General features: G+C 36.1%; 1 protein-coding gene across 3 annotated transcripts in view; it reads right to left on the bottom strand.

Annotated features, from left to right (window-relative positions):
- The window catches only part of RFT1 (RFT1 homolog), a 40160-nt gene that overhangs the window by 559 nt on the left and 13865 nt on the right, over positions 1-25736 (bottom strand). Inside the window, exons 9-13 of one of the 3 annotated variants that reach the window (XM_058170049.1) lie at positions 24942-25072; positions 23244-23388; positions 21545-21650; positions 16166-16415; positions 813-902 (exon numbers count right to left, since the gene is read on the bottom strand). In XM_058170049.1, the coding sequence (XP_058026032.1) occupies positions 855-902; positions 16166-16415; positions 21545-21650; positions 23244-23388; positions 24942-25072 (680 nt within the window). In that variant the 3' untranslated portion in view covers positions 813-854. Of the gene's footprint in view, positions 1-812; positions 903-12069; positions 15025-16165; positions 16416-21544; positions 21651-23243; positions 23389-24941; positions 25073-25736 lie in introns of those variants that run through there. The other 2 variants (XM_058170048.1, XM_058170047.1) reach the window with 2 other exon arrangements.

Raw genomic sequence — 25736 nt, 5'->3', positions numbered from 1 at the left:
TATGTGCCATCTTTCAGGATGATTTTGACTTCCCAGTCTAGTCTACAGTCCTAGGACTTTCTGCTGATCTCCTATAGAGACTAACAAGTTCCAAGAATTTGAATCTGTATCTGAATTTGAAAACAAAGTCTAGCCCTTTCAGCTTTTCAAAATCAGCCACAGATGCAACTCAGAATGCACTGTATTTTATTGTGCTCTAAATTACATAACCCTAGTATTCCAGAAACTAGTCAAATTAAAATATATTCTCAATAGTTGGAGATTTGTTTTGTTTTGAATCAGTGTGGACTCCTGGTGACTGCCTGGATTAGTCCCTGTAGTTTCCTTGGCAAGATTTAAGAAGTGGTTTGCCCTTGCCTGTTTTCTAGGATTGACAGAGGTCCAATAAGCTGGCTTTGTGCCTAAGGCAGGACTAAAACTCCAAGTTTCCCGACTCCTAGCCTAATGCTTTAACCACTACAACAAACTGGCACCATTACGACGAGTATAGTAGACTAATATAGGGACTAAGATGGTGGAAGTAATGTACTATTTCGAGGTTGACTTAGCCTTCCATCCTTCTGAGGTGGGTAAAATGAGGACCCAGATTATTGGGGGCAATATGCTGACTCTGTAAACTGCTTAGAAAGGGCTGTAAAGCACTATGAAGAGGTATATAAGTCTAGGTGCTATTACTATTGCTATTTCTAGCAATATACCTCTTCTGAGATAGTCCAGACAAGAAACACACTCAGAAGTACTAGCTCTAACTTTATTATAAGGTTACGTTAACAGAATCTTGCAAATCTGAAAGTGCATCTCTCCCACCTCACCTATATAGATCAATAAACTAGGGACGGCTCCTTTTGAGATGTTCACCACACCCTCATTCCTTCTGCAGATTCAGCTGCCATTTGTCTGACCTGGAAGAATGGGTGGGCAATGGCAAAATTAACTTCATAATGCACCAATTTTTTATTAGTTATGATATAAAATACAAAAATACAAAAGCAAATAGGGGAGGGAAAAGGGAAGGGAGAATTGTAGAAAAGAAGAGAAAAAAGGGGGAAAAAAGGTATTAACTTCCAACTTCCTTTGGTGCAGTAGAATAAGGCAGTAACATCAAACTCAACTTTTTGTTTTTACAAAATAGTAAAAATAAACTATCCATTTCTATAACAAATCTATCTAAGCAGTAAAACCAAAGCTTTGGGGGGGTTTTCCACCTCAAGCACAAAGTCCAGAAGTGGTTTCCAAGTAGAAACAAATGTGCTTGTGTTGTTGTTGTTGTTTTCTTTGATCAAAGCCGTCAACTTGGCCATCTCTACTAACTCCATCAACTTTTGCAGCCATTGTGGGGATTGAAGCGTCCTTCCATTTTTGTGCATAATGCACCAAAATTAAAATAAAGTCATTATTATAGCGGAGGGTGGGTGGGAATTAACTGCCTCAAAGTTCAAGTTTCAGACTAGCTTGGAAAAACTAACCAGAAAAAACTGGTCATTCAAATAGAAACTCTTAAGCCTTCAATAGGCATATGTGTCTTGTTGGGTTGCAAGACTGGGTGGGAAAATATACATGGCAGACACATCCTTTCACCAACCCCACATAACTAGCTGCATCTCTCAGATCTTCAGTAATTCAGCTGTACATCTTCGTTACCACACAAACATCCCAACCAAGATCAATTGAAGTCTAATTAACACAGAAAGAGATGGGATTCCAGCTTTGGTCATAAAGTCAAAAGCTAAGTAATTCATCTCTTTGTAGTATTAACACATCACAAGTCATAGGCTCACAAACACTGGATAACACAAAAGACTATAATGGCTCTGTTCTTCCCTTTCAGAAAATAGCTTTATGCAAATTTTATCCCAACATTTTCAAATACTGGAAAACGCATATACAGTTAGTCCTTGACTTACGGCAACTGAGACCAAAATTTCTGTTGCTAAGCAAGACATTTGTTAAATGAATTTTGTCCCATTTTTTTGCCACAGTTGTTAAGTGAATCGCTGCATTTGTTAAGTTAGTAACAGGGTTGTTAAGTGAATCTGGCTTCCCCATTGACTTTGCTTGTCAGAAGATCACAATAGGATAGAATAGAATAGAATTCTTTATTGGCCAAGTGTGATTGGACAAACAAGGAATTTGTCTTTGGTGCATATGCTCTCAGTATACATAAAAAGACAAGATACCCTTGTCAAGAATCACAAGGTACAACACCCAGTGACAGTCATATGGTACAATAAGCAATCAAATCATACTAGGAAACAATCAATATTAATATAAATCACAAGGATGCAAGCAACAAAGTTACAATCATGCAGTCACAAAAAGGATCACATGACTCCAGGACACTGTAACATCATGAATATGAACCAGTTGCCAAGAATCTGAATTCTGATCACGTGACCATGGGGATGCTGCAAAGGTCATGTAAAAAATTGTCATAGTTTTTTCAGCAACACTGTAATTTCGAACCACCACTGAATGAACTGTTGTAATATTGTAAGTTGAAGACTACCTGTTTATAGAAAACCTTGTATAATTTATCTACTATAATTAAATGTCCGTTTACATGATCAAATTAGTAACACAATATCAAACATCAAAGGACTTACATGTGAGAAGGCACTAATCACCAGTCAGTTTAGTCCCTTGGAGCATGTGGCAAATGTCAAATGGAGACTATACTCCTTTAGGTCTTCCTAGGGCAGGGGTCTACAACCTTAAACACTCAAAAAGCCATTTGGACCCATTTCCCACAGAAAAGAAAACACCAGGAGCCACAAAACCCTTCCGGTGCCTGACTATTTCTTGAGCGGCCACAAAACTCGCATATGTAGTTGCATTAAACACTCTTTTCTTGGATTTATCTATGGTTGGCTTACCAGGTGTTAAAAAGCTCAATAAATTACGTGCCGGCGGGTGTCACACATTGCCAGTTGTGACACATATTTTGAGTAACAGGGAGCCTCAGCAGAGGGGTGAAAGAGCCACATGCGGCTCCAGAGCTGCAGGTTGCTGACCCCTGTCCTAGGGAAACTACGAGTATGAAATAAATAAATATTTCCTTCGATGTAAGCAATAGTTCAGTCTGACATCTTAGTGACCCCCGACTTTCAAGGTATTGATCAGCTCGCACTGGTCCTTTCATGCTCAATCCTAAAAGAGATCTATAGCATTATTTCTTGATTGGTCTGATATGGAACAGCTTTCACATAATTGCATTTCCAAGAGCAAGTAACAATAAATATATTGATAACAGAAATTAGATTAGATAGCTATATCTTCTATAGCTATGATTCCATAGGTGTAATAGATTCAAGTGGGATGTTTAAAAATGAATATACAAGCCTGCAAATGAGTCTTACTGCAACATCTCTTCATTCTGACAGCCGTTAACAACGTAGCTGAAAGAGCTCCTTTAGTGCCATTTCTATCCATCCTTCAGCAGGTAAGTGGAAGCAGAGAAAAACAGGGAAACTCCTAGCAAGGGCTCCAATGGCTTTATAAATAGTAGTGGTTGTGGATAAACAAATTGGAAGCACTGAAGATAATGAAAGAGCTCTCCGCAGATGGGTATAGTGAGCGTAAAATCACCAAATGCTGTACTCGCACTCAGAGGCTTCTGAGAATGAATAGACATTTTCAGTCCCCTATGAATCATCTCCAGGCACAAAAATCTTAAACAAGCAAATAATAAACATGATGTATTATATCAAATTAATATCAGTAACTACTACCTGATGTTTACCTTCTTTCTTTTTTTCCTTTTCTCTCATTTTTCTACCCAGTCTGCTTAGTTAATAAAACTTACCTTATGAGCAACTGGTAATTGTTGCATTCTATGCTGCATCAGTTAATATGACTTTATTGTGACTTATTGAAATTCAACGAATCCCAGAAGACGGTGCTGATGTTTTGGAAGCAATTAATTTTTGATTGATTTAATTCACTCTAGTACAGCGTATAAGCTGTTTGTGGATGTTTGAATAATTCTATTATATATATAGGAAAACACTGCAGCCAAATGATCTGGAAATTAATTGCTGTTATTTTCAGTAAATGTAATTTATTGCAGTCCTATTGTGGTAACTTATGCAGTTACTTTATGAAATAAAATAATGAAGTAAATGAACTTTGTCTTTTTAAAAAAACCGAATGGGTAAGAAGAAACACAATGCTCCTTTTGTGTTTCAAATGATCAACTTCCCATTGCACAAATGCAATCCAACCGAGTGGCAAAAATAATGAAACAAACAAACAAAATAAAATCAAGGTGAAATGTTATCCTTTGTCAAGGATCTCTTAGAAAAGCTCAGAACATTAATACTACTTGTCTAAGTAGAAACCAAGATGAATATACATGCCTAGGTACAGAAACATACAGTGATGAATCAAAAAGATATACACACTCAGTGAAATAGTTATTTTTTTACTGTATCATTTCTCCATGATCTTCCTCTTATATTCAGGCTATTCTGTAATGTGGGTTGGATACAGAGCCTGTTACTGTTTGAAAGGCAGTAATCAAGCTGTATGGCTGAGCAATGGCTGAAGAGAAAACTCCTTCTCTATGTCAGGGGTGAAATCCACTTATCTTCGCTACTGGCTCGCAAATAGGAGCACACACGGGTACTCACTTAGCTCATGCGCAGAGTGTCAGAAATGGAGCACAATGCTGTCCAGACGGGTGGGCGGAGTCACCTGCTGCCAGTGCTACCGGTTCGCCCGAGCCATTATCCGAGCGGGATAGATGCAGCTGCATTTCACCACTGGTCTATGTCCAAACCCAACCCTGACATTGACTCTAGATGTTGGAATGAGTTTTGTTTCCTGATCTTGGTAACAACAACACAATTTCACCAAAAGCCAATTGAAGCTAGATATGAAAAATGCAGTAGGAATGGAAAAGAACAGGCTGATATAAACCAGGATCTCTTTCCTGCAATTTCACACATTCTTAGCATTTATTACACAAGCATCAGGTTGGAAGGGGAGGGAAAATAAACCTGATATCTTGATAACAAGCTAAATTCTGGATTAGAGAGAGATGTGTATAAACTGCTCCATCCTCATGTTCAAAGAACATTTTTACAGAATACGCACAATGTGCTAGAAAGCAAATATCTCTTATATGAAAGGTAGTGAAATTAAGTTAATGGAAATTGTACACCATCACTTTGATTACAGTAAATTCTACCGAAACAAAAATAACAGTTCCCCCAAAATGCTATATAAGATACTTATATGCATAGGTTCCATGCATATCCACATTCAAGTAAATGCTAGAATAGTAAGAAAGGAATATCTTTAACATTTGGTATGTTGCCGACAAGAATGTCAGGCTTGAGCAGTTATATTTCCTGACATAGCCCTGACATATAGGTAGGCCCACAATCTGATCAACCCTGACATATAGGTAGGCCCACATATAGGTAGGCCCACAATCTGATCAAAGAAAGAAGCAACTTAGAACTAAGGAGAAATTTCCTGACAGTTAGAACAATTAATAAGTGGAACGACTTGCCTTCAGAAGTTGTGAATGCTCCAACACTGGAAATTTTTAAGAAAATGTTGGATAACCATCTGACTGAGATGGTGTAGGGTTTCCTGCCTGGGCAGGGGGTTGGACTAGAAGGCCTCCAAGGTCCCTTCCAACTCTGATGTTATGTTATGTTATGTTATGTCCTACCTATAATTCCTATTTCACAGGAAATACATCATGAGGAAAATGTTAACTATTAGCCGGATATTCCACCCAACAAGGCCACAACTTGCCTCCGAAGTGTCTACTTGCCTCCAGCTAAATTCACTGAAATGGAAGTCATTTTAATATCCTCACAATGCAATGAACCTAGTGTATGGAAAGAAAGGGGAATTTAAAAAATGATCACATTAATGAATCCAGTCAACGTGATCTAATAACTGCATTGCTGGCATGCTGCTTCCAGGCTAGAATCCCAATAAATCATAGCCAAATCCCACCCTCTCCATCTTGGTTACTCAGAGAAATCTGGTACAGCCCTGAATCTAGGATTCATCCACATTTACCCATGGAAGTTTCTACATAAAGAGCTTCTTTCACCTCAGCAAACATTCCATCATTGTTGGATGTGTTTGTTACAGTTTCCAGCTAATGTTATTCAAAGGTTATTGATTTCAAAGAGAAAAAAATGTGACTTTAATCAATATATATTTATACTACTGTCAAAAAGAGGACTGAAGATGGCAAAGAGCCATTGCTTTTAGCAGAGAGGAAGCAATTGTAGAGAAGAGGCAGAGTACCAAATACAGCAGATTCAAGACAAAAATATTTCCTCCTGAACAATAAAACATGTCAATCCATTCAAGATACATCTATTATTTTGCTACTGTTTTTCTGCATACACCTTCCTGGATGTATGGATTATTTTTCCATATACCACAGCCAGCCCTGGAACTGACTTGTGCTGGCCAGGGATTAGGATATTTTTAGCCGCATGTAAAACATACAAGACAGGTTCTTCTTTTGTGGCTAGATTAAACTTTAAAACTGCCAGAATGAAGCCACTTTCTTGACTTTATCATTGGCCAAAAATAAGTCATTATCAGTACATGATTCTGGTAGTAGCCAACATACCAGTAGATGGGCCAGGCTCTGTGTCTCTCCACATTCACATAGCATGTTGTTATCTACTACGATTTTCCACTTGAGCTTATTGGTTTTACATTTAGGCACTCCAACTCTCAAGCCATTCAGGGTCCTCCAAGTCAGGGGTCTCCAACCTTGGTCCCTTTAAGACTTGTGGACTTCAACTCCCAGAGTTCCTCAGCCAGCTTTGCTGGCTGAGGGACTCTGGAAGTTGAAGTCCACAAGTCTTAAAGGGACCAAGGTTGGAGACCCCTGCTCCAAGTAGTATAAGGGAGGTCAGATCCTTCAGCCATATCCTCCTTTAATGTTATTCCTTGTTCAATGGTTTCCTTCCTCCATCTTTTAATTAGATTTTATTCTTGTATACCCTCAAGAATGTTTATTCTTCCCATAAAGCTGTTCCTAGATCTGAGTCAGTGAGGCTTGGGGCAAATGTCCATTCAGAGGATGTCAATCATTCTCTTGCTTAGTTCTCTCAGCATCTGATGCTACTTCTCTCCTGATCTTAGGTGGAGCAATACCAACGAGAGGATATATATTCTCAGTTGGTGTCAGTTTGAGACAACCTGTCATTAAATATACTGCTTCATTGATGGCGATATCAACTTGTTTCACATGTGCAGATGTGCCCCACCCTGAAGCACATACTCTGCTGCAGAGATGCTCAAAGCCAAAGCTCATGTGCACAATGTAGATGGTTGAGCTCCCATGTGTAGTTCATCAATTTCCTGATGACAGTGTTCCTCGAGCTGATTTTAGCCTTCAGTGTTCAGGCAATGCTGTTTAAAAGAGAGCTGGACGAGATAGATGAAGAAGCAGAATAACCAATCTAAACTTTAAATCTATAACCTTTTCTGACCCTTTTTTTCCCTGCAAATTATCACCAGATAAATACTCGATAGCTTTCATATATTATATTTCAAAATTTGAACTTTGACACTTGATATTTATATTTGATAGCAGCATGCAATTGACAATAAGTGCACACTGAAAATGGTATGTATGATTAGTGGTAATTTACACATATTGCAAATACAACTGGGCAAACTTATTTATAACTCACAGATTGTATTGCCTCTCTCCCTTGCTCAGCAAAACTAAAATATCTGAACAACAGATAATATTCCAAGACGTACTGTGATAAACAATTAAATCAAGAAATAGTTTTTCCAGCCAAATGTTGCCATATTACAAATGGGGCATTATATCTTATCTTTTTTCTTGTTCCAGCCAAAATTCACTGACAGCATCAACTGCTTTCATGACAAAGCAACGTTATATTCAGTGGCTCATTTTCTTCACACCTAATTCACAGGTACAGAAAAACTTAAAACAAACCCACAGAAGCAATTTATGAAATTGATTAAAATGATTGGGCACATATTTTTAAACATCATACTTCAATCTTGCTGGCTGAACCAATTTGTTTTCAGAATAGTGTATTTGCTTTGCACCCTTTGACTTCACAGCACATCATTTTCTTGGTCTCAGTTTCAGTCATTACATAAACATTGCCTTGTCAAATTAAAAAACAAACATATAGACTAGAATTAGATAAATATTTGCAGAGTGCCTTAGTTGGGTTTCATCTCTTTTCCAAACAAGTTGGCTCACTCATCTTGACAGGCAGCACTTAAGGGTAACACCAGTTCATAAAAATTAAAAGGATCAGGACTAATTCTGACAAGAAAAATGGAAAATCCATTATAAGATAGAATATGTTCAGATTGGTTCACTCCAAAAGTTACTCATGGCTCCATATGTGGATGGATCACACTGAGATTTTAAGAAACCATCTTGCATGTATTAATTAGTATTGCAAGGATGAAAAGGAATATGTGAACCCATCATTAAAAAATCAAATATTATCACTGCTTATTCTACTGTAATTGTAACATGAATATATAAATGTTGTATACAAATACACATACACATTACTCCAGAAGTTTAAGGCAGCAAATATATAGAGCACTCCCTCCTCTAATTTATCCCTTGCTGGGGGTTTGAAGTAAAATGGTCTTTAAGATACTACATTCTAATCATAGTTTCAACAAAGTTAAAATTATATGATCCTCTAGGTCTAAAAATAAAAAAAACTTGCTGTTTAGGGCTATACAAACCTTCCATTAATATCTTGCTTACTTCCAATATGGGCTGCCTTATTGGTTTTGTTTGACTTCAATACTCTTCAATTGAAGAAATTTACCTCAATTTCTCCCAGCACTCCAGGAATCCTCAGAGTTCCTCAACCTTAGCAATTTAATGGCTTCTGGACTTCAACTCCTTGAAATCCCCAGCCAGCCTAGTGCTTGCAAGATCAGGAACACGCACATAGAGACATGTTTGCATCCAGGTAGCCTCTGATCAGAAGCTTCTTCTAGCTTTTGTAAGTAGCAGTGGAAATGAAAAAGAAGATGACAAACAACAACAACCAAGATAACATTTTTTTGTGTTTTTCATTGAGGCAAACCAGCCAGGAGGTAGGGGAGTCTAACAAAATGTAGTTTTAAGGTATCTGATGATGTAGTTTAAGACATCTGAGGAAGGCTAAGGGGAATTTTCAAATTTCTTGTTGTTAACAGTTCACAGCAAATTGTGTATTGATTCATACAGGTCTTTGTTGTTGCAAGAACATGCCTTGCCAGAAAAACAACCCCTGCCATTCTGACAAATGATCATTATCAACCCTGTGATTGACAAGAACGGGGAGAAAAATGATAAAATCCCCGGAAAGTAAAACCAGTCCGTTCACAAGGAATATTTCTTTCCAGAGCAAAGTGTCAATTCTCCAGAGTAAGTCTGAGGAAGAAAAGAAAGCTGGGACCACTTTGTGCTGTCTTTGGTGAACCCAAGATCAGTGCAGATAGTTGTATATGGATCTGCTGACGTCTCACTTCCTTGTTACTTTTAACTTGTTCAGTGAGAAATAAAGCTGTTTATTTGCAAATGTGTGTCTGAAATGCAGGTTTTCAGTCTATTTTCTTCAACTACAATGAAGTTCCAGTGGAGACCGTTATTTTCCACAAATTAAGCTGACTGTTCTCACCTGGGTAAATAATTCCTTTGTTTCTTGTGCTGATGCTTTTAGCTTGTTTTTTGTTTCTATATAAATACTTCCCGTTCTTGTAATTAGATGCTAGCTCTTGAGCACCTGTTCTGTTCCTGGCCTAACTCAGCCTTATATAGGTTGTTGAATTTAATGGGCTCCTCTCCTCAAGAAGACTTTGCTAGATGGAGACCATCAGAGGAATAAAACCAGCACATTCAAAAGCATAATTACATTTTCAGTAGAGACATGTTTGGCATCAAGCTGAATACACAAGCTGTGAGTGCAAAGTGGATTAGAATTCCGATAGGCTTTCTTCTTTTTTTTTCTGAAATCTGCCAGAATTGTTATGACTTTACAGAAAATGAGCTGAGCTACTCTCTGCAATCCATGACATTCAACGTTAATAGAAGAATGAGTGGAAATAATCATAACTACAATTGAAATATTAACCTGGAGTCTACCCTCCAGATGTGAAGTCAATTACATGCTGAATTGTTTTCGGTTACTGCATAAGCTGCCTCAGTCATTAGTTTTTACACATTTCTTTATCATCAGTAGGTAATGCATGATTTGTTTTGTTCTTATTGGGACTCATCAATTGCATAATCATTATAGTTAATATTGTATGAAAGTAAGTTTGGCCTACTAATTTTGGCACCAGACTAGAGACCAAGGGACTATGAGTTTTACCTTAGCATGATAGCTGGCTGTGTGGCTTTGGGCCAGTCACTTTTTCTCAACCCGCAACATTAGGTTTTTTATTTTTTATTTATTTATTTGATATATATGAAGAAACAATAGGACAGGAACGGTAGGCACGTTTGTGCTCTTATGCACGCCCCTTAGAGTCCTCTTAGGAATGTGGTGAGGTCAAACGTGGATAGATTTTGAGTAAATCTTTTGGGGTTATGAGAAGAGACCACAGAGTCAGGTAATGCATTCCAAGCATAGATAATTCTGTTACAGAAATCGTGTTTTCTGCAATCTAAACTGGAACGGTTGACATTGAGTTTAAATCTGTTGGTAGCTCGTGTTATTGTTATTGAAACTGAAGAAGTCATTGAAGTAGGTTCAGGTGAAAAACTAGCTGGTCAATTCTTGTCACAACCAGCAACACTAGGTTGAGCACCCACACAAAGATTGCTGGGAAGGAAAATGCTAGGAAGAAAAAAGTTCTGTTCAAACCTCTACACTGGGTATTGAACCCATAAGCCATTGTGCTTTATAGAGCGCACCTAGATTTATGAGCTGTCATGGCCTTGGTAGTCAAGGTAATCCAGAAGAGAGAGATCCATATCGAGGTTTTACTTACCCATGCTAGTGGCTTCTTGATTTATCAAAATCCACAAGCAAAGAGGAGCAAGTCTGCCAAATTCTTTGCTGCAATTAGCAAAGCACCTGGCAACTCTGGGCTTCAGGTACCAAGATTTTACTGCATCAGCCTTGAGTGGGCAGAACTGATCACAACAGCCAAGAAAAAGATCCTCCTAACTGCATGAGTAATCTCTTCAGTACCAACATATCCAAGTGAGCCCAACAACCATTTGCTTCATTTCAAAACCAAATTAAACTTTTGAAAAGTGCACAGCCATATGAATTTTTAAGGTGGGGAAGCACTAGAAATTCTATCCTTAGCATTCATTCAGCCGTGCAAACATTGCCAAATGATTTGTTTGCAGATCATCTCAAGAGCTACATTTGCCAAGGGCAAAAGTTAATAAATGTAAATACCTTCATGAATTAGCCATGTAAAAAGAGAGCCACTTCTAAAGAGTAGGCATCATTTGAACCAATTTCCTTCATTGTTACTGGTTTTAAAGCAAGCTTCTTAATATGCTATTAAAATAGTATTTCATTACTGGATCAATTTGGTTCATTATTGCTGCATTCCCCTGATATTTCATGGCTTCTTATTTGAAAACTAAAATGAAATAGTAAAACTGATTGCCATTAAGTAAATGAACAGTGAGAGAAGATGCAATTTGATATCAGCAATTGCCTCCCTTCTGAATTTCACCAAACATATTTCTGCTATTATTCATCTTTAATTAGCTTTATTAAAATATATTTTGTAAAAAAAAATATATAAAACCTATTTATGATAGAAGATAGATAGATAGATAGATAGATAGATAGATAGATAGATAGATAGATAGATAGATAGATAGATAGATAGATAGATAGGTTTGTGCACACAGAAAAAAGAATGCTATTTCATCTAATTGACAATATATTCAAAAATGCTTGCTGGTTATGTAAGCCTTTATCTTTTACTTATTCTCAATGTCAAGAGCACATACAATCAATCTATAGCCTTTCTTGCCATTTGAATATTTGTGCCTAATCCATATTGGTCTGTGCTTATGTCCCATTGACACTTTAATAACCACAACTAATGAAATTAGGAATCTCATTTTTAATAACGTTAAATGTCTTGCTTAGATCACACCACAAAACATAATTGTAAAATACCTTAGAATTCCTACCCTGTCCAAAGAAGGTTACTCACTTGAATGTTGAGTTTCAGCATTTATATTTTTAATACACAGTTACTAAAATAATCCAAACACAGATTATTTTATCAAATTAAAAGAGAACTAATCTGAAATACTTTATTCTGATTCTTACAAACTCAGTCTCAATCCCATGCACCCTTAAATGTATCACATAGACAGATTCTTGAGAATGATGGATATTAAAATCAAACACATTTGGAGAGATCCTCTCCTTTGGGGAGGCTATTTAAAGGACAGTCGTAAATTTAGCAGGCAGCAGCAGCAATATATTCTATAGTAGGAAACAGAAGCCAATATTTCTACCAACCTTTGATTGAATACATCCTGTGCATGCCAATCTTTCACAGGAACATGGAAACAATTTTCAGGAATGAAAAGGCCTTCAGTTCATCAAAAGCGCATCATTTTAAAGTAACAGTTATGAACTCAGAACACTGAAATTAAATTTATAAATAACAAATACAGAACGTGGCTCCTATGATCCAATACTCCTATATTACCAGCAAAGAGAGGCAGAGAGAAAACTAGGTTTACTAGGTCCTTCTGAGCCTAGAAGTCCTCTCACCCCTTAAAGTTACAACTATGAACTAAGGATGCTGTGGAATAGCAGAGTAGTTTATGCGAGAGATGGTAGAGCAGGGGTGTCAAACTCGATTTCATTGATGGTTGTGTTTGACCTCGGGGAGCTGGATGGGCGTGGCCAGGGTGGGCATGGCCAGCTCGACGTCACTCATATTGGGGGCATCTCTGGTGGCCCGAGCACTGAAGCACCGCGGTCCGATCTCTTGCTGTTTCCAGGGCAGGCCCATGGGTCAGATCTAAGCACTCCATGGGCCGAATTCAGATCACGGGCCTTGAGTTTGACACCCCTATTGTAGAGTATTTATGGCTCTGAGCAGGAATATGGCATGGGAAGATCAGCTATTCCTATTGCTTCTGAAAATGCCACTCCCTTGTTACTCAAGAAAACAAATTGAACGTGTCTTCAAAGGTTTCTTGGAGCTTGAACATGATAAAGATTAATGATATTTATCCCAAGTGATGTAATGATACATAATTGCCCGAGACTTTAACAAAGCATGCTTTACCTGAAGCTTTGCTACTGAACTGTAATATCTGAAATCGAAGGAAACATATTAGCTGCATGTTTTATAGAAACACTTAAATTTGTGCTTTATTTACTGATGCAAGATAATCATAACATTAAATGTTATGTTACTAATGCTTTCCATGCTAGAGTTATAGATATCAGTATATCAGTCTTTCCAGATTTATTTTTTAACACTTTAATGTGGCTTTTGTTCTAATTTTCTAATTTTCCTTATTCCTCTTAAATATTATGTTTTAACATGGTTTCATATGAATTGTTTTTTTAAAAAATAGAATAGAATATTATAGCAAATAACACTTGATGTTACATTTCAAATATTTATAAAATATATTAATATTTGCATTTGCAATATTTAAGTATTGTATAAAAATGAAGTAAAATCCCTGACAATCAATTATGATTTTTAAGGAAAAAAATCCCCATATGTTTGCTTTACGCTTACTTTAGCAGTACAGTTAAATTACTATTCTAACTCCTGAATAATATCTAGTTATCCCTTCCCACTAACAAAACAGTTTTCATCCAACAGATAAAAGCATATTTCCCTCATGATTTTATAATCATCTCAAATCAATTCATCAGTCCTCACAGACTCTTTAATGAAATCCTCTTCGTTGAAGGTTATGGACCATATTTTACTCCACTGGTCTGATGTGAGTAGATTTTTTTTTAACTTTGCAGTCTAAACAGAGAAAGAGAATGGCTGGCTCAAAGTCACCCAACTGGCTTCCATGCCTAATTGAGGAGCAGGACTTGACTCTCTTCATTCCTAGTCCAACACGTTACCCACTACACTACACTGGCTCACATTTAAATTCCTCCGTATAAATAATTAAAAGGCATTCCAAACAACCAAAACCCTCTAAAGCAGTAACCTCCAGCATAAAATATATTTAGAAAACAACTCCATTCACAAATTGCTGGCACCTGGCAAAGTTGTCAATTTAAAATGTTTGAGGCTCAAAACCTAATTTTGTCACCAACTACAGGTAGTCCTCAACTTACTAATGTAATTGACCCTGGAATTATGGTCGTTAAGTCATGATAGTTGTTTAAAGGATCACCATATGACCATGATTGTTTTTAACAACCTTTTTGCAGTTGTAAGCAAACACCATATTCATTAACTTAATGCCATGGTTGTAAAATAAACCAGTTTCCCCCAATGGGCTTTTTTGTTGTTGTTAGAAACCAAGAATAAAAATGCCAAAAGTTGCAGTCATATGACTGCAGGATGCAGTAAACAGCCATAATTGTGAGTTGGTTGCCAAGTACCCAAAATGCAATTCCATAAACTCAGAGGAGAGTACAGTCATCTGAACTTCAAAACCAGGTTGTACATAGTGCTGTCCATTGTAACTTTGAACGGTTGCTAAATGATAATATTGAAACAGACATACAGGGAATCTTCACTTAATGACCGGTCATTAAGTGAGGATTCCCTGTATGTCTGCTTCAATATTTCAATCAGATAATCATCAGAAATATTACATCTTTATAAATCTTTGTATAATAATTATCCATTTAAATACAAATGCCTATATCAAATGCATACTTAACATTATTTTAATTGTTCTTTGGAATATCTTGATAAAATATGCATTCTAACAAAATGGATTAGGTTTGTCTCTGTGAAAAATATTGTCGTGAGAGTTGCCATAAGGCAAAGTGCTCCAACTGTGACATGAATTAATCTGGCCATCCACCCCTTATCACAGCACAGAAACACCTATAAAGAAAAGAAACTGAAATTACTATGACAACAAAAGCAAACCTAATTTACTACCAGGTTAGTGCTTTTGATTCAAAGGTAAAGGAAAGATAATATCACCTACAGGCTATAACCTGTTTCTTAATCATTTTCTTGCAAAATTGCTCTGCCAACCTAGCAGTTCGAAAGCACATAAAAAATGCAAGTAGAAAAATAGGGACCAGCTTTGGTAGGAAGGTAACAGCCTTCCATGCGCCTTTGGCATTTAGTCATGCCGGACATATGACCATGGAGACGTCTTCAGACAGCGCTGGCTCTTCGGCTTTGAAATGGAGATGAGCATCGCCTCCTAGAGTCGGGAACGACTAGCACATATGTGCAAGGGGAACCTTTACCTTTATGTAGCAATAGCACTTAAACTTATATACCGCTTTACAGTGCTTTTACAGCCCTCTCTAAGCGGTTTTTACAGGGTCAGCATATTGCCCCCAACAATTTGGGTCCTCGTTTTACCCACCTCGGAAGGATGGAGCCAAATTGCAGGGAGCCGGCAGCTGGCAGCCGCCAGTCAGCAGAAGTAGCCTCTAGTACTGCACTCTAACCACTGCGCCACCATGGCTCATATAGTTCAGATATCACTTAAAAGTAATGTCTGATCCAAAACCATTCACAACTCTAACAGAATGGAAGCTGCTAGAGACACTGCAGCATGATAATCAGATACAGAGCTTTGTTCAAACCTTTAAAATCATTTTAATAAAGATAATTGATCTCCTATTGGCATTATTTCTGAACCATTTATGGAATAAAAATCATGAACCATGTGCCACCTATTTCATAGGTAGATGCAGACCACACTAAATACATGGCAACAGACACCACATTCATTCAGATGTATTTGCAAATATGATCTATATATACGTCATTTCTTCACTTTACTTATTACGACTGATGCAATTTATTTAACAATACTTTTTTCTCTAGGCTCAGAAACCCAGAAAAGGGTCTTTTAGGTTGACAAATTCAGAAGATGCAGCTATTTTGACCTAGTGGGTTAAAGGGGAACTTCACAAAGTGACTCTCCAGTCCAAATGGTAGAAGTGCTAGTCACCTGCTTTGTCCAAATGAAACAAAGTTGGAAGAAAAAAATATCACCCACCTCTGAAACCTTAGTGCTCATCCCACTGATGAGATAAACAACCACCAGGAATCGTGAAATAAGAAGGCCCTTCAAAGGTCTGTAAGGGCTGCATCCGAAGTATCTATAGATGTAGTGGAGGCTGTGTAAAATTCGGATCCCCATATTGAAGCAGTTGGCAAGGACAAATCCTATGCTTCCTAGCCAAGAGGTCAAGAAATAGGACATGCACAAAAATGCAAAGGACAAAGCCAGCATAACAAAGTTATACCTAAAAACAAAAATGAAAGAAGTGAAAACATTTTACACCATTTCAGCATCTTAGTAATTTAAGATCTTAGAGATGGAATTATTTTTAGGCTACTTTAAGTAAACTTCTAACTCATTCCATATGCGGGTCTCATTGGCTAGGAACCTAAACAACCAGCAGATCACTGCTGAAACATCTTGTAATGTACTGTAGATATATATAGTAGGTGAGTTCCAGTTTTCTCCTATCTATCACCCCACCTTCCAAAAACTTAAAAGAAGAAAAACGCATTTCCTATTGACTATTGTGCGAAAAAATACATTTAAGATGATTATTTCAAAATGAAAGAGACACAGATTATATCCACATTATAAATAGGTGTGAGATACAGTATATGCACTGCTTTGAATATTGAGAAAATGTTTTATTGTAAGTACAAACCTCACTGAGATTCAATACTAAATTATGAGTTTTTGTATCTTTTTTTAATTCTCTCTTTTCTATCTTTTGTTGCAGCCTCAAAAAGATTAAAAGCTTTCAGGCCTGTATTCAATTTAAGCACAATTTACCATTACACCCAAAGTATAGCAAACTGAGGTATAAAGCTATGGCAGAGAAAATCAATTACCATCCACAGCTGCTTAAACTGACTTAGTCCCTTAACTATTATTACAAAGATTAACATTAGTTTTGGACTTAGCTATAATGATAAAAGTATGTATCGTAAGTAGAACAGAAAGTTAAAAATGTCTGATCTCTTGACATACATCCAGAGAGAGAGAGAGTTTGTGTATGTCATACTGAAGAGTAGTTTGGCATTATGTCCAAACCAGGTGATATAAAATGAGATGATATAAGGATGATATTAATAACAACACACAAGTAACCATCATAAGTTTTATTAAACTTTTTTTTAATAAAAAAGGCTCTACTGAAAAGCTGATGAAGTCTAAAAACTGAACTGAAAAGTAGACAGTCTAAAGGCAGCCACAAATTTGCATTGAATAGTAATTGTGTTTTTAAAAGACTGCCTGTCAATATTAATATTTCTGTTATGTGGATATGAGCTTGTAAACAGTGACATCTATTTATGTCAATTTAAAATTAAATATTTAGTAACAGTACTTTTTCTCTCTGTCAACACCTTTATCTACAGAGAACTGTTTTGCTATGCCACTGATCAAACTGAACCTAGTATCTTAAATATCCTTTTAATATTTCAATGTCTCTGCTTTTCTCACACTCATATGCTGCCTAAGGAAGTTCTTTAATGCACAGACTGCCATGCATGGGAAGTGGGAATTAATAACAAATTCATGAAAATGAGGATTAATTCAATATTATTCTGATCTTAAACTAGAATGCTGTAATGAACATCTTCAAGGTTTTTGCCTTTCACACTAGAGGATAGCTTTACTGGGAACGTACAATTAATCACATCTTACAACTCTCTGAAATGTATTTTACTTGATCAAAAGTCAATTTAAAACAAAATTATGGAAGCTGCACAGTGACAGGAATTTGCAGAGAAGCCTATATTATCTTAAATTTGTAATTCAAAATGTTAAAATGTTTAATTAATCATTTGTTTTCACTGGGATAAGTTCTTTATAAAGTTACATTTGACTAAAATGTACAAGAGACATATCCTTAGTCAATAAAGTTAGCATATGTAGCATCAGAATTTTGTCAGCAGAAGAAAAACAGAAAAGGTTCATTGAACAAGTGTTATTTACTTATAAAGTTTAGAAGCAAAGTTTTATTTGTTTATGTACAAGATCGCCACAACATATGGTGCTGTCAGAGAAAAGTTAGCATTAGGCTGGCAGCTATTATTATGCCAGTCGCAGTACTGAAATTAGTTCCAGCCATAACAGAAAGACCTAAGGCAGACCTTTATGATGAAGCTTATTCTCCGAAGAAGGAGTTGCACTTTAAAGGCTCACCCTTTCACCGAAATGTACAATTTCACGAATAATTGTTCTGTTTCTAGCAGAGTCAGTGGAGTGAGTACAAGGTTTAAAGATCAGAATCAATACAGGTCAGGGCATCCAAAATCAAGCAGAGTGAGTTTGCTCACGATGACCAAGGTTAGCATCTTATTTGTTTCATCACACCAGTGAATGGTGGAGAAGTAAATACTGTACTAATGGCTATGCTTCGTTTAAGACTTTGCATTTTATATATTGAAAAAGACTATCATTAAGTTCCCAGTGCCATTTTATAAACCATTGATGTGGACTAGCATTTTATTTTATCCCTGTCAATTTACATAATGCACCACTCAGAATAATATGACTAAAAGACACCATACAGATAAAAAACTTCAATGATGGATCACTAGGAATATTTGAAAATCTGAATATTTTAGCTATGTGGATGGCTACTTATTGGAAAATGAATCAGTTAAGTGTTCACTGACTGCTAAAAAAACAAGTCACAATGTATACTCTTCCTTGAAAGAGTTTCATAAACATAATGGACCATATCTAGCAGTAACTATATGTTACATATTATATACTATAATATATTATGTAACATTAACCATATGTTACATATTATATACTATAATATATTAATGAGCCACAGTGTCATAGTGGTTAGAGTGCAGTACTGCAGTCTACTTCTGCTGATCACCGGCTGCCAGCAGTTTAACAAATCAAATCTCACCAGGCTCAAGGTTGACTCAGCCTTCCATCCTTCCAAGGTGGGTAAAATGAGGACCCAGATTGTTGGGGGCAATATGCTGACTCTGGAAACCACTTAGAGAGAGCTGTAAAGCACTATATAGTGGTATGTAAGTCTAAGTGCTATTGCTATATAAGAAATATTCATGCTGAATAGTGACTGGAAATGGCAGAGAAGCCTATCTATATACTACTAAAGCTCTTTTTTCCGGTAACCTTCAATTGGGTAAACAGTGCACCATAGGGCAAAATGTTTTGAACCAAACAGAATAACTTAAACAATGCATTCAAAATCTGGGACCCATGCCTTGCATGGAATTTTATAAAATTGTATAAAACATTTTATTACATAAAAGTTATCATAAAAAAGTTTATGACGTAACAAATTTTCATATGCTGATGTTTGACTGTGCTATACAGTTCAACATGGGTTATTTTCAGGGCAGATATATCTGAATGTGCCCCATTTTTTTAGGGAAGGAAGTACATAAGAAGTTCTCTCATTGTCGAACCCAACAGAAAGACTGCTGGAGAGAAGGCAAGAATAAAGAAAGAAAGCGGCCAGAAACTTAGAGGAAGCACTGTGAGTTCGCTGTAGTGTAGTTTGCACTTGGTAAGCCCCTTAGCAAGACCCTAAAGTTTCAAAATAGGAAGTCACAGGAAGAATGCTGCTTTAGCTTTTCCAAAGTTCCATGAAAACTTTAAGGCATTCCATGATAGAAAGGAAAGGGGGAGGGAAATCACTTGAATGCAGTTTTGGGCACCCATGGTAATTTTTCTAAGGTTTAGTGAAAAGAGCAGGGTGGGTCAGCTAACTTTCAGAAGCAGGTAAGCAAAGGTTAGCAACAGCAATAGCATTTAGATTTATATACCTCTCTATAGTGTTTTACAGCACTCTCTGAGCGGTTTACAAATGTCAGCATTTGCCCCCTCAATCTGGCTCCTCATTTTATTGATCTCAGAAGGATGGAAAGCTGAGTCAACCTTGAACGCGGCAGGATTGAACTCCCAGCTGTGGGCAGAGTCAGCCTGCAAAACTGCATTCTAATCACTGCACCACCAGGGCTCCTTCAGGTTCAAAGATTTTAAGTAAGATTCTATGGCTTGAACAGCTCTGAAAGCCTTTGTTCATTGACTATTTTCCCTGCTCCAAATACAGATCAGGCACATACAGTACAAATTAATTAAAAGTTTATAACTAGAATGTTCTCAACTCTTCTTTAAAAATAGGCCAGTATCGAATATTGTTATACATAATGAGGATCAGTTAATAAATTCTGTTATAATTAGCTGAGTTGCTTTATGCTGTAGGCAAATAAATATGCAATAGGAACTGCACCAAGAAACTAGTTTTATTTATTAGGACCGCAAATAGCTATGATTCTAACCAATTGAACAAACATCTCCCCCCCAAATACAGCTTGGGATTCTATCCTACAGATTTGAAATTCAGCCGTTTGATATAGAGGTAGCTCTCAACTTATAACCATTCATTTCGTGGCTGTTAGAAGTCACAATGGCACTGGAAAAAATGACTTATGACTTTTTTTCCATACATACAACCATCTCAGCATCCCCATGGTCACATGATCAAAATTCAGACACTTGGTAACTAGCATATAGAATAGAATAGAATAACAGAGTTGGAAGGAACCTTGGAAGTCTTCTAATCCAACCTCCTGCCTAGGCAGGAAACCCTACACCATATATATACATCATATATTTATGATAGTTCCAGTGTCCTGGAATCACGTGATCACCTTTTGCAACTTTCTGACAAGCAAAGTCAATAGGGAAGCCAGATTTACTTAACAACCGTGCTACTAACTTAACAACTGGAGTGATTCATTTAGCAATTGTGGCAAGAAAGGTGGTAAAATAGGGGTAAAACTCACTTAACTATCTTGCTTAGCAATGGAAGTTTTAGGCTCAATTGCGGTCATAAGTAGTTTTATTAGAAAACTATCTACTATAAATAATTCACAAATCATTATCCTTTTTGAGAATTGTACTCATGAATATCTCCTATGCCTAAATGGAAGAACGAATGGAATGAATGGAAGAATAGAAGATTCATACCCAGGATCATGTTGATTCTCAACCCTCAAAATACCCGGGCAATTTCATTTAGTGGGGACACCCCTAACTTAACTTTAAGAAGCTTAATTAAAATAAATCCTTCAACTCCAATTGATTATACATGTAGGTGAACCTTCAGGGACTAGGTGAGTTATGTATATAAACTACTTATCTACAATCAGTAAACTTCTCAGTTGGATTAGATCTTTCAGTGCATGAATAATTCCTCGTGTAAATGAATGCTTTTTCTTATCCATAGCTATCAAATTTAATAAGCTATTACTTATTCTGAGATTCTACAAACTGGATTCTCTTCCTCATTCAAAATTACGGAGAATATAGAATTAAAATTAACTTTTGGTAACTGTGGCAATTTTACATTACCTGTCCACTTCTTCTTTAGACATTGAAGCAAATGTAAAACACTCTGTTATCCCATTAATAGCAAGCAGCAAGACATACGAACTATACCAACGAAGGAGAGTTGGACCTGATTAAACATTGTGACAAGTGGATAAATTAATCACACATAACCTTAATTTTGTACACAAATGCAAATAAAGATATTAATAAATTATAAAAGCACAATCAACTTGGAGTATAACCTAGCAACTTAAATTTTTAGTTTAATTCAAGTATTCAATTTCAAAGCAAACATAGTATAAGAAATAGTTATCAATAATTAGGTTTGAATATGGGATAAATTCTGGCTGCAATTTATTTTATTTTTATTTAGTTATTAAATTTATAAGCTGTCCATTTCACTGATAAGACAGCTCTGGGCTGCTCCTTCTTTTGGTCTCCATCAATGTCAGAGAAAGCTTTACTAGCCAAATTAAAGGCCTCAAAAAGCCTGTTGCAAACCAGATGGCTGCTTTTAATGTGCATTCCATTAACAGAATTATACATCTTTTTCACAAAAGCGGCAAATGCCAAAAGACAATTTATTAATCTATTCTGCTTATTCCAAAATTAATTTTATATTAAAAATTGACTATGTGGAGTGTATGAAGTTCAGTGGTGGGTTTCAAAAATTTTTACTACCAGTTCTGTGGGTGTGGCTTGCTGGGCATGGCAGGGGAAGTCTAGTGTAAAATCTCCATTCCCTCCCCATTCCAGGGGAAGGATACTGTAAAATCTTCATTTCCTCCCAATCAGTTGGGACTCGGGAGGCAGAGAATAGATGGGGGCAGGGGCAGGTGGTGTTTACCAGTTCTCTGAACTACTCAAAATTTCCGCTACCAGTTCTCCAGAACTGGTCAGAACCTGCTGAAACCCACCTCTGATGAAGCTGCAACATAGAAAGTCAAACCAAATAAATAGATAGGTTAATAGATATTTCAATTCTAGCAATTCTTTCAAGTCTGAGGGAAAGGTTGTTGCTGTATTTTAAAATTATGAGACTGGAACCTGGAGCCCACCAGATGTTACTGGGCTACTTTTCCCTATGCAACTTTAATCAGTGTGCCCAATGGTGACCGAAGATAGAAGTTTTACTTCAGCAAAGTCTAGAGAGCAGAGGTTTCCTTCTTCAATTATAAAAGATGAACTGAGTACAAAAGTAAACCACTAACAATATATAACACTGGTTCTCATGGTATAATTTCCTTTCCTATTTCCTCTATGTAGAGTTTGCTTTCAAAATGGTTGCCAATCTTTCCATCAAAGGAAGATATTCCATTTCTGGATACAGCACCTAAAATACCATCCCAGTATTCATAGCACTACAACCTCATTGGTTGTATATGTAATGTCTCATTACAACAGCAAAAATCCAACACACAAAGCATGTCTATTCAGAAAACCGCTTGATTTGAAGTAGGGCAGACAAGGGTAACATGAATGTCTACACACACTCTGACTCATTTCTCTCCTTTGAATTCAGGTCATTGCACAGTCCTAACACAAAATAAATCTAAGGCTGGGCAGCAAAAAACTAGACAACTATTAAGTTGTAATACGATTGCTATGCATCAATTCTTCCAAATATTTTGTACCTTCTCCAGAGATAAAAGTCTATCCAAGAGGCTTTCAAAATATAATTTGATATTTATGAAAGTACATTTCAGAAAATAAATATTACCTGATCCTGAACTGAGCATTGATCCTCCATAAAGATCCAGTGCCAACTGCGAATAGGCAAAACCAAATACTGTAATGGTTAAGCCAATCAAAAGCACCAGTTTCAATAGTGATTCTAATACAGTAGCTGCCATAGAAATTTCATCCTAAAAAGGAATTATATATTTATTTACTGTAAACAACAAAATTGTTCAAGATTATTATGCTAACTGTATACACAAAATAATCAGATTTTATTCATTTATTGATATGTATTAAATTTATAGGGCAATAGGGAACTCTTGGCATCTTTATAAGGTGCTACTGTATGTTTAGTTTTTTTAGTCACAGTGAAGTCATTACAATTAAGCAAAGGCCATTTTATAGAATATGTTTGATAGTAGACACATTTAAAGGTACATGATATGCTGAAATTTACAGCATAGCATAGCATAGACATAAACTGAACTGTACAAATTGCTTCATTAAAAATATCTTAATTTCACTGAGAAAGTAAATCTATTTGACAGCTACCTTCAAATGCAGCATAGGGAAAGCAAGAACACTCAACACGCTTAGCAAACTATGTCAGACTTTATTTTTTACTTTTACAGCAAATCAATCTGATCTTAAAATAAACTGGATACCTAGGCCTAATCAATCTAGACTACAAAAATCCAAATGACTGCAACTAAAAATTCTCTTTGTTGCCATTTAATTATTTTCCAGATTTCTGCAGCCTAGATTTCCAAGCCTTAATTATCTTGCACTGTTTGTTTGTTTTAGTTTTAAATCTTTTCTCTGGGATTCCAAACAGCACATGTAGCACTCTCCTTCAATTTTTTTCCCCACAGTAAGAGGTCTGTGTAGTAGGTAAATTCTGTAATATTACTTCTACATAATATTTTGCATTTTACTCATAAACGCTTATATGAAATGTATATTCATACTTATTCAAGAGCTAGCAAGCCAATCCTGAGTACTTTCACCGAAAATAATTTACTACAGTGAAATTAAATGAAAATAACATCCTGCTTTTAAATCACAAATTCTAGTATAATTTTAGCATGTGTGTGTGGGTGTGGGTGTGGGTGTGTTCTGTATATATACCTTTATTTGCACACACATCGCTTATAGGACAATGTGTTTCCTTTAACATTTTTTTGAAAACCCTGATACATCAAGATTTTTCTTACTTAGTTCTGTAAAGTACTTTAGAACTAATTAACATACAAAGAGGCCTCTTGGAAGGCCTCTTCCAAGAAGACCAGCACTGTGTTCTGAAATCAGCCAAACAAATTTTTCTGAGAAGAATTCATTATCTTCCAGTTGCTGTTCCCAGGGACTAATGATGGAGGAAGCTGACTCTGGGGCCATTTCATCCATACACTTATCCCTCAGGCTTTTAGACCTTCCATTAACTTCACAGAGCAATTTGTAAAATGCAACAAATATATTCCTTTCCTTTTACCCGTCCTCATTTTCTCACCATTCAGTTTCACCAAATAGCTTTCTCTCATAATATAGAGGTTCTATATCATGCAAAGAAAAAATCGTACATACTGCGCATTCTCCATTCTATGCTTAATTATACATCTATCAGTTTTCCTCTCTTTTTCTAGTGAAAACTTTATTAATGCTTTAGAAAGCGTTGATCAATACTTTCAACCTTTTTACTTCTGTAGCATGTTAAATTAACAAGTGATAAGACTAAACTTACCTGTTTTTGCAACTTAGTATCTTTCCCACGTTCTAGAACTTTAGCAAAGTATACATAAAAACTCTCCTCTATTGGTAAAAATATAAATCTAGCTGTCAAAGAACCAAGGTTGTTTATAATATCATATACACCTTTGGAAAGGAGGAAAAAAATAAAGTTAATATGTTTATTATTAACTTAATGTCTGCTCGCAATATAAATTAGTCTCAATCTAAAAACATGTTTCTATTAAGATTAAAAATATTATAAGTATTATATTAAGATTAGAAGTATTATAAGTATTATAAATAACATTCTACAATATTACAGATAAATTATCTGAATAACACTGGCAACCCAGAGAGAACAATTTAAAAATAATATAATGATTTATTTTTATAACCACAACCAACCTAATAGAGAAATCTACTCTAGTCACACTAATGAGCAAACAATTATTACTGTGGAAAACTTATTTCATACAAATGGAAAATCATTTTCAGTTCCAAGAAAAATAAACTATCCCTTTTCAAAGTGCAGAATTTTAAAAAACAGTTGCATTTGTTTCACATTCATTGAACTATAGTAGAAATCTTCAATCTGATGTTTTCAGATGTGTTAGACTTAAATCCTTATAATTCAGTGCTCTGGGAACTCACTGACAAATAAAGACCAGCATATTGCCATGTTAGAAAGTCAGCTGTCTCAACTTATCCAATGCAGCATATATGGTATTATTTCATTCTTTCATTAACATGGAATTAGATATGTCATTATCATTAAGAGAAAGTATACACTTAGAATCAGTTCACTGCA

Source organism: Ahaetulla prasina, chromosome 2 (genome assembly GCF_028640845.1).
Source record: "Ahaetulla prasina isolate Xishuangbanna chromosome 2, ASM2864084v1, whole genome shotgun sequence".
NCBI classification, from domain to species: Eukaryota; Metazoa; Chordata; class Lepidosauria; order Squamata; family Colubridae; genus Ahaetulla; species Ahaetulla prasina.
This window is presented reverse-complemented; position numbering and strand designations above follow the sequence as displayed.